Source organism: Olea europaea, unplaced genomic scaffold (genome assembly GCF_002742605.1).
Source record: "Olea europaea var. sylvestris unplaced genomic scaffold, O_europaea_v1 scaffold1477, whole genome shotgun sequence".
NCBI classification, from domain to species: Eukaryota; Viridiplantae; Streptophyta; class Magnoliopsida; order Lamiales; family Oleaceae; genus Olea; species Olea europaea.
In genome coordinates, this window is record NW_019232329.1 from 20,224 (window position 1) to 29,943 (window position 9,720).

The window sequence follows — 9,720 nt, forward strand, 5'->3', positions numbered from 1 at the left end:
ATATATCTCGGTTAAGTGAAAAAAGAAAGTTACATTCTTAAGAAAATGATTAGAATCCTCTTATTATTAAAACAACTTTTAGTACATCATATTATAATAAATTTCTTATTTCGGTTTTGACCAACAATTTGTTTTAAATTAATCATTTGTTGGGAGATTTTTTTTAGGTGGAAAATGATTTTTATTTTTTTTATTTTTTTGAAGATTACGTAATTAAAAAGTAGGAAAAAAATTATGGATCCCATAAGTTGTTTTGGGAAAAAATGATTTTTAAGAAGGAAATCTCTCCTAAACAAACTCTAGCTTGCTTGCCCGATAAATAAACTTATAAGTAAGGTGAGACATCAGACATGTTTGCCATACCAATAAGAATTCAACACCAAAAGCTAAGTACTATTTGACAGTAAGCGTGAATGCTTCAGCTCCTATGTCTTCCCAAAGATAAATTATTCTTTTCTTCTGAAGAACTTATTTAATAGACTTGGCTCTTATCACTGCCAAGGCTTATTGTTCCGTGTTTCTTCAGAAATAATTCTACTTTATGCTCCATAATTCGGACTTTCAAGAGCTTAATTAAATGCTACTTGGTATAGTGAGAATTCCATCATTTTACAAGAAAATAAAGCTTGAGATATTTGTTCAAAGTTGAGATTGTACAGCAAATTAAAGCACATTCAGCTGTGCTTAAACATAAGTAAAAGTTACTTTTAAGTGATTTTTTTATTTTCAATCATGTTTGAATGAGCAACATTTCTCTTATTTCAAAGTAAAAAAAAGTAACTTTAATTGTAATACTTACTGTAATGTCATGTCAAATTTTAATTAATAAAAATAATCTCTCTACTGAAAGCACATATGGTAGATGGGGTTTTCAATTATACAGTTTTCTTGTTCATTCTTATGTGACTCTCAAAGCACATATTGTAGATGGGGAAGGGGTGTGAGAAGAAGACTATTTTCTAAGATTTAAAATACCAAGTATAAAATGTTGAAAATAGAAGTACAAAAGGGGTCGAACATTAAACTGTACGTGTAATTTATTGTTAGAAATTTAGTGAAAATATAGGGATTATCTGGACTTATAAGTTAGGAGGTGTAGATTTTATAATCATGAAATAAGATGGGGACCATTGTCTTTTCCATTATTGTAATTGAATTACTTTTTTTGTAGGTAATTTTAATTTTTTTTTATTTAAGCCTTCTTTATTATATATTGGGTCTTGATAAATTATGTTTTTTGATGGTCAGTTTAATTTACTACTCTTTTTGTCCCTCTTTTTTTTATTAAGGGACTACTACCAATTATTAATTATCTCTTTCTATTTTTCTTAATCATTATTTTCTTAATCTATTGCTACTAAAATTTCATGGAGGTAACTCTATTTCTCATTAGCTTCTAATGGCTTTTTCTCCACATTTTTACCATTTATGTTTAGCATAATAGGTCTTGCTAATATTCTTAATACAGATAGTAAAACTTATTAGCCAACTAGTAAATTTTCCCATTCAATACTCTTTCGACTAAATGTTCCCTTTTTTCTCTTCATCCTTCGTATTGGAAGAATAGACAAAAAAATTGATATTATTCAACCTAAGATCTATTTAAATGTAGCAATAAAAATGAAAATTTTTCTATTGGATAATTACAATAGTATCACAGAATTGAAGTCCTTAAAACATTTCAACAATAAATTGTTACATGAATAAGATAGCCTTCGATTGAGAAAAATACTATTTGGTTGAAATAAATACTTGAAACTTTTAGTAGAATTGGTATCATGTACTAATATCCAGAAAAGCAAAACAACTGCACATCATCAGTTACTCGATAATGCAATAGTAATTATGAACTGATAAAAAAAAATCTTGACATCCTAGAGCCAAGTTAAGGGAAAAATGAACTTCTTAATCAAAATGATCAATCTTCAAGTCAATAGCATGCTAAAAGGTAAGGTAGCACATAATTTCTATAAAATATCATGTTTCAATTTTGTTGATAATTGTCTCTTTTATGGTGCTTTTTTCTTGAACAAATAAGGGCTTTCGATTATTGTTGAACATTTAATGTATATATTTATCAATTGTCTCTGTAGTATAAATATTATGTCAAACAGGGTTGATCTACCACACCATTTCTTTACAATTATTGCAAGTTCATTGGGCCATAACGATCGTCTGGCGAGTTCTAAAATGATCTCTTTGTTAGCATTTATTTATTGGGCCATAATATTCGTTTGGTGAGTTCTAAAACTAAATATAAAGTAAATAATATTCCTTATAAGACTTATATTTTTTTATAGTCGACACCGAGAACTTTTGTACAACGCTTGGGACACGATCTTACTCATGCAGTACGTTTGATTGGTTATGATGACATTATCCGTAGCATACAACTCGAAAGAGTTGATGATAACATATATCTTGCTGCTGGACGGCCACAGTTTTTTAACCACCATAATTTGCAAAATGGTTATGTTATTGTCTTTGAATACCAAGGAAATTCTACTTTCGATGTTTCGATATTTGACCATTCAGGCGTAGAAGTGACGTATTAGTCTGAGGGATTTGAGGTAGAGCTTTCACATAGTGGTAATCCTATTTTCCGAGTAATATTAGAGGCTGCTCGCGATGGTTATAGAATAATTGTGAGCTCCTCTTTCACTTGAATCTCTTTTATCTTTATCTTTCTCAAATTACACGTATGAACAATTTTCATATTTGTTTTTCTCATCTAATTTGAAATTTCACGACTTATAGATTTGTCATTCTATTTTGTAGTATGTACCTAGAGCCTTCGCTCGATTGTATCTACCAAAATTTGTACAGAGTGTTCAAATCCATGATAGTTCACATTATAATTGGTTAGTGCAAACGAATCTAAGAACCAATGGTTATGTATGACATTTCACCGTAGATTGGGCAGATTATGTTAGGGAGAAACGGTTTCAAATACGTGAAACATGTGTATTTGAACTTATAGACGATGAAATCCCAATGTTCGTGGTTTACAAAGTGTGTCGCACTGATGGGACTATTACATAAATTGTACATCTTCATTCGTAGCTTTCACGTTTGCTTATTATGGAACATCTGTTATGTTCTCTTATGTATGAACACTATATAACTAGATCCATTGGGATTTTGACTTGTAATTTGCTTATGTTCTTATTTCAAGATCGCATCCAATTTGTAGATTCTGTTCATTTTGAATAGGTTGTAACAGAAATTTGATTTAATTACATATAATTAACCTATATGTTGATGTCCTACATTTGGACTTCATGCAATGCTACATCATCGTCATTTGGAGTTTGACAACCTTCTAGCTAAAATTATTTCAAGTAAGTAAACAATTTTATGATTTGTGATTTTATAAACAATATACAAAATTATTTATTCCCACTCTTAGTGTCTCCACTTTTTTTGCAGGTACATCTAGAGAGTCAAATATTGGCAATAGTGTTTGAGCCATTTCCAAAGCATTTATCACTAAGTTTAGAAAGAACTCTTCTAAAAGTCTACCATAATTTAAAGGAGCAATCAAATATCTTCACGAAAACTTCTCTTTTGTTTATAGTTACAAAATGAACAAGATATAGCTCAAACCAACAATGACTTTTCTGTTAAAATATTTGATTGTTCTTTTAAATTATATTTTGCTTTTGGGAGACTTTTTCTAATTTAGTGATGATTACTTTGGAAGAGGTGTAAACTCTATATTTCAACATGATATTACATTGAGGTGATTCTTTAACTAACATTTATTAAATGACATTTTTTTCCATGGTGTCATTTGCTACTTTTGTGTTCTATTTTAGAATGGACTTCAAAAGGACAATTTAATCGACCCTAATTACCGGTCAATACCTGCCTAGTCGCGCAAAATCCATTAAATTTTTCTTTATTTATACTCTTACTAATATTATGCGGGTAAACGAGTGAGATCTAATCTTAATGAAATTGGTTATGACATTAATTTAGTCCATGAGATAGTATCCGACTTGGTAAGCTACCACAGCATGATTGTTTAGATGTGATGTAATTTTCTTTTTGCTACATTTTTGTCTCACAATAATTCATTCTAAATATCTTTATGAGTGTAGGAAGCTTTTTATGATTATAATGGCTCATCTAATGGATGATCAAGTCATAACAAAAGGAAAACTTCATTCATCATCATCATACCAGTTTGAAGACAACATCAATGCCACAATATAAAAATCTTATTTGCTCATTTTGTCCTTTCCATCTAAATGATTCTACCACAACCACCTCCAAACCTTTGTTTTATTTGATAGTACTGATAACAAGAACTTTGCGAGGCTTTTGGCTTGTAACTTTGTTTTATTTTGAAATACTACTTGTGTGAAAAGTCTTCCATGAAGTTTGAGCTTAACAACAATGTATAATAAGTTTCATGATGCTTTAGCTTCTAACTTGACTATGATGATATAAAGAGTGCATCTTCTGAAACATATAGGTCATCATTCATTTGCTTCTTACAATATTTGTTTTAGTCTATTAGTTAACATTTTATTATGAACCATTAATAGAATTCTTTTTCAAATTGATTCCTCCATCATAGCTCTATCTTTTTTAAGTTGCCGAAAGTAAACTTTGCACAATTTGATTATTCCATCAAAACTTCTCTTTCCCTTCTCCATTATCAACATTACAAAATAAGATTTGACTATTGGTATCTAGAAAATAACAAATACCACTCTACGCTATTACATACTTAACTATACTATAACACGTGCCTTGCACGTGCGACCCACTAGTATAATAAAAAAAGTCATGTGGGAACCTGGGAACCAACAAGGGCACAACCTGCGATTTACCTCCACTAGTCACTGAGGGGCCGGGGGCTAGAGGTCCAGGATTTAGTCCGGGTAAGTTGGGACACTTGGGTTATCAAAAAAAAAAAAGTAACTTACATAGTAAAACACGCTAACAAATACATTGACAAATACATTTTCCCAAGTTTTCGAATGAAATTTACACGAGCAATGTATCAAATTATGATCCTATTTTTTATTTTTTATTTATTTATTTATTTATTTTTTTGAATTAACTAGCGATACAGCCATTGTAACATATAATACATAATAATTCAGAATTCAAAATCGTATATGGATTAATGTTCATAAATAAAATATTTCATCAATTGTCTTATTTATTTATTTTGTACTATTAAGTTGATTTCACTTACAATTTGACTTTCCATTTATTTTGTTAAAATATTTCCTCAATTTTCAGTATTTTGAGAATAACATTTTGGTCGATCAAATTTCTTTCTTTGTTTGGGGCATGTACCTGAAATTTTTTCCCTAACGATTTAACCCTAACGCGGTCACTCCTCTTCCGCCTCCTTCATCTTCCCCCTTCTCCTGAATTTTCTGCAGCAACTATTATGGATTCTCTGTCACCATTCGTCGCTTCCAGCTCGAAAGTAGATCGTTCATCCATAGAGAGTGCTGTCAATGCCCTGATAAAATACAAGGCCAAGCAATCTGCTTCCGAAAAGCCGCAGCTTCTTCCTCAAGATGACTACATCTACCTCAACCTCACGCTCAAGAAAATCCCAACAAACCCACCCACAAATCCCTTCAAAATTCCCATTCCACATCCCCTCTTAGACCCCACATCCGAGTTTTGCTTAATTATAGACGACAGGCAGCACTCCCCCACTCCTTCCTCGGAAGACATCAAGAAATTGATCAAATCTCAGAATATACCCCTCTCCAAGGTGCTTAAAATATCCAAACTGAAGACCAACTACAAGCCTTTTGAGGCAAAGAGGAAGCTTTGCGATAGCTATGACCTATTTTTGGTTGATAAAAGGGTTGTGCATTTGCTGCCTAAGTTGTTAGGCAAACAATTTTTCAAGAAAAAGAAGTTGCCTTTGGGTGTAGATTTGAGTAAGAAAAATTTGAATGCGCAAGTGGAGAGGTCTCTAGGGAGTGCGCTGTTGTATTTGAGAACCGGAACTTGTTGTGTAATGAGGGTAGGGAAAGCGGCTATGGAGAAGGAGGAGATTGTGGAAAACGTTGTTAGCGTGGTTGAGGCGGTGGCGGAGAAGGTTCCGAAAAAGTGGAATGGTGTGAGGAGTTTGCACCTAAAATTCTCTGATTCAGTCGCATTGCCAATTTACCAGGCATTGCCCGACATGAAGTTGAAAATTGACGGGATAAGGGAGAGTAAAAAGGAAGATGAAGAAGTAGTGGATAATAAGGATAAAGAGAATGAAGTTAGTGGAAGGAAGGAGGGGGAAGGTGGGAAAAAGAAGAAGAAAGGAAGGATTCACGAGGTTCGATATATGGACTTCCGAGATGAAATGGTGAATGATGAGGATGAGGTTGAGGATGAAGCGACGGTGAGTGAGGATGACAATGAACATAAGGGGGAAGAAGTGGATTTAATGGAGGAAAATAATGAGAAAGAAGACTTAAGTGAGAGCATTATTGATGATGATTTATATGGTAATGAACTTGGGGGAAATAAAAGGAAGAAAAGGGCAGTGAAGGCAAGGGAATTAAGGGACTTGAATGAGGAGAAGGAGATGAAGAAATCAAAATCAAATAGAGGGGGCGGGAAGCTGAAGAAAGATGGGTTGAAAAAGATTGAGAACAAGAAAGAGGCAACGGATGGAATGACAAAGTTAAAAGATACCAAAAGCAAGAAAAGAGAGTTAACAAACTGATCAACTTCAGACACATTATGCGAGCTTCAGCTATTCAGTTTAGTGAATTAGAGGTCCAAGGCATTGCTGAAGAAAATTTTTTATCTAACTTTTGCTTTTATTTTTATGGTGGAGAGATTTTGTAGTACTCATATTTATGTGTCTTAATTTATGCAATTTTGATTCTTATATTTCTCTGGATTCTAATGCCTATCAATCTTGTGCCATTTCATTATGTGTTGCTCGCATTTTGCACAAGTGCTTTCTTCAGCTTCTCTTAATATACATCTTTCGTATCCATGAATACTTTTACTGGTTTGCGAGTTCTTTCAGAATGTTAATAGTCACATAGTCCAACCTTTTGTTGCATAATGAGCTTACTCTAAGTTTCCCGTGCTCTGTGTTCTAGTGTCTTTGTACGGGACTTGCAAGATGGATACATAAACAATTCCACTGGTATTTTATGTTTAGCATGTTACTTTGATCTTTATTTTGGCAGCTTGTTTAGTAGTAATGCTACTAGCCAATGCGAAACAGGAATGTGTCTTGAGAGAAATTTCTAGGATTGAATTCCGATGTGAGCTAGTGTTCAATGGGCAGTTAGTTGTTTACAAAAAGGATTTGTGAACAGAGGACTACAGGCAAGGAAAGATAGGAGGCGCCATGCCTGAATTGCTAACTAGCACCTTGATGATGATGTTACCTTATTTTCTATCAACAGAACATGTGTGTATGAATTAGTACCTGTTTTAGGTGCACTTGTAAAAGTTCCGTCAGTAATTGCTCTCAGACACTTGTTTTTTAGCTCATCACCTTAGAAAGGCACTTGGAATCTTTGCTTTAAACTGGCCAGTTTGTTTCTTGCTTCGTGTTATACCGTACTAAATTTCAAGACTTCGTTTGATCACATCGTGCATTATCACATTGAAAGACAACTGAAACGTAAAAGAAGAATGTTGAAGAAGCCACAAACATGAAATGGCTTCATTTCTTCCAAAACCAACTTTATTTAGAGAATTTTTTTTGCCAGACTGTATGTGTTGTTTTTATTTTATTTTTTGGTCAACTGCCAATGAAACGAGCGGCCCTGACAATGAACCTTGGCGAAATCCCATGTACATGTAGCAGGGTTCTTATTCATATCATTCCACACATCCCAAGAATTATCCATAATATCCTGGAGTCTATTTCAGGTTATATAATATTGCATTTTATGTGAGGCATGTAAATTAAAGCAAAGGGAGAGTGGGATAGCACCCATTCGACAAGCGTTGCAACACCAAATCCAGTTGCGCTGTCACTTCTATAATTCCAAACAGGGCCAACCATATCAATATGCATCCACTGAACTTCCTTATCAACGAACTGTAGAAAAAGCAATTATATGTCAGATATCTCATTTACTACAGATTACTAATTATCTTTAGTGAAACATAAAAGATACTAGATTAAAGAATTACAATAGCATGTAATGCCAATGCACATTCCAACATGCAGGAGTAATAAATCACATTCAACAATATATAAGATAAAAGAGAGATGTAAATTAAATGTGTACAGAGACCAGAACACGACGCATTTAGAGGCAAAAATAAAGCCAGAATACGTGAGTGAAACCTGAGCTCTACCATGATCTTCCCACGCTAGTTACACTTTAATTTAGAATAGTTGAATTCAGAGTAGAGGCTATTTTAGAAAATGACCTTCGTACTTGAGTGATTATATTTAATACTTTTGTTGGGATGAATAATTAAACGAGGTCACGACTTCAAAATAACCTATTTGAAGTTGAAAATAAGTGATACCTTTCGTTAACTAAGGATTAAAGTACTCATATTTCAACCAATCTCAACTCACACCAGGAGAGTTGGTTATATGAATTTCCCTTTTCTCGATCCAAGAAACAGCCCCTCTATTATTGTATGTACAATAATATGCGGCAATAGTACGGGAGCTTCAGATATCAGAGGCTTCAATATAAATCTTGCCGTATCCAGTTTCCATTTCTACATTGTATCATGTTAAATTCAGCTCCAATCTATTTTCCTGTCCATCTCAGTGATGGAGATCTTGTTTCAAACTAGTTTGTTTTTACATAAGATACATATATTGGGCAAATTTTGCGGATTAGTGCGATCCAACTATGACGGAGGGAATTACCGCTTGGATCAAGATATTGAGAAGTGTAGTCCATTCAGCAATTGATGCAGAGCTCTGGTGCCCTGTGATGCTTATTTGGACTTTGGATAAATGTGAACACATTATGGTGAGAGTGGTAATTCTGACGGTCTACTGTTTCCATAGTGATCGATTAAAGAAGTTCAGAAAAAATGGGATACTATCTCTATTATTAAAGGGAGGCGGTAAGAGGGAAACAAAAGCCGTACCTGCTTCAAGAAAAGAGCAGCATTGATAGCATCACCTTGATGAGCACCAGTGTTCACCATATCAGCCACTCCTGATTTCATGGACTCCCAATAACTTTCCTCCATGGGCATCCTCCAAAGTTTCTCCCCAGTGATCTCTGAAGCCGTAAGTACCTCTAGTGCCAACTCATCACTGGGTGTAAAAACACCTGATTTACATACCAAGAAGATTGTAAATAAATCTTTGCAAGGAATCTCTTTGTTCGAACATTTCAAGAATTTCAACTTCGCAGAAAGTAGTACGAGTAGTTCTTAAAGAAAGCAGGTAAAAGGTATACACATTCTCATTCCCTCCACATATCTGCTTCAAGATTCATCCTTCTTGGTCCTAATATATCACAATGCAATTCTCTAATACTGATATCTTCGACATTGTTTTCATACCACAAGTTACTGAAAAATAAAGAACTCTGTTAAACCACGCACCCGCTATAGAGGGTCCAAGAGCAACTACACAGGCCCCAGTCAATGTAGCCAGATCAACTATCTGCATGCAACTAAAAGATCATTAAAGACCCAAAAACACGAAGTGAATAAAGAAAAGAACGACTCAAGATACAACACAAAAATGTAAAACATAGTAAAGAATTTATAGGTCTTGGAAGTTAATGC

The 9,720-nt window shown here is 33.8% G+C and overlaps 2 protein-coding genes and 1 long non-coding RNA gene across 3 annotated transcripts; 2 read left to right on the forward strand and 1 right to left on the reverse strand.

Annotated features, from left to right (window-relative positions):
* Positions 1-220: 220 nt before the first annotated feature.
* LOC111376242 lies at positions 221-4,788 on the forward strand. The gene is made up of 3 exons (XR_002699431.1): positions 221-3,341; positions 3,430-3,742; positions 4,104-4,788. It is a non-coding gene; the product is annotated as an uncharacterized LOC111376242 (long non-coding RNA).
* A 485-nt stretch (positions 4,789-5,273) lies between these two features.
* Positions 5,274-6,917, forward strand: LOC111376245 (putative ribosome biogenesis protein C8F11.04). The gene has a single exon (XM_022999197.1). It carries the CDS (start codon positions 5,414-5,416, stop codon positions 6,701-6,703), a length of 1,290 nt encoding a protein of 429 aa, XP_022854965.1. The 5' UTR covers positions 5,274-5,413; the 3' UTR covers positions 6,704-6,917.
* A 701-nt stretch (positions 6,918-7,618) lies between these two features.
* Positions 7,619-9,500, reverse strand: LOC111376246 (leucine aminopeptidase 2, chloroplastic-like). The gene is made up of 3 exons (XM_022999198.1): positions 9,387-9,500; positions 9,070-9,257; positions 7,619-8,047 (listed from the first exon to the last, which is right to left on the reverse strand). The coding sequence occupies exons 1-3, from the start codon at positions 9,394-9,396 to the stop codon at positions 7,877-7,879; spliced, it is 369 nt and encodes a 122-aa protein (XP_022854966.1). The 5' UTR covers positions 9,397-9,500; the 3' UTR covers positions 7,619-7,876.
* Between the last annotated feature and the right edge of the window lie 220 nt (positions 9,501-9,720).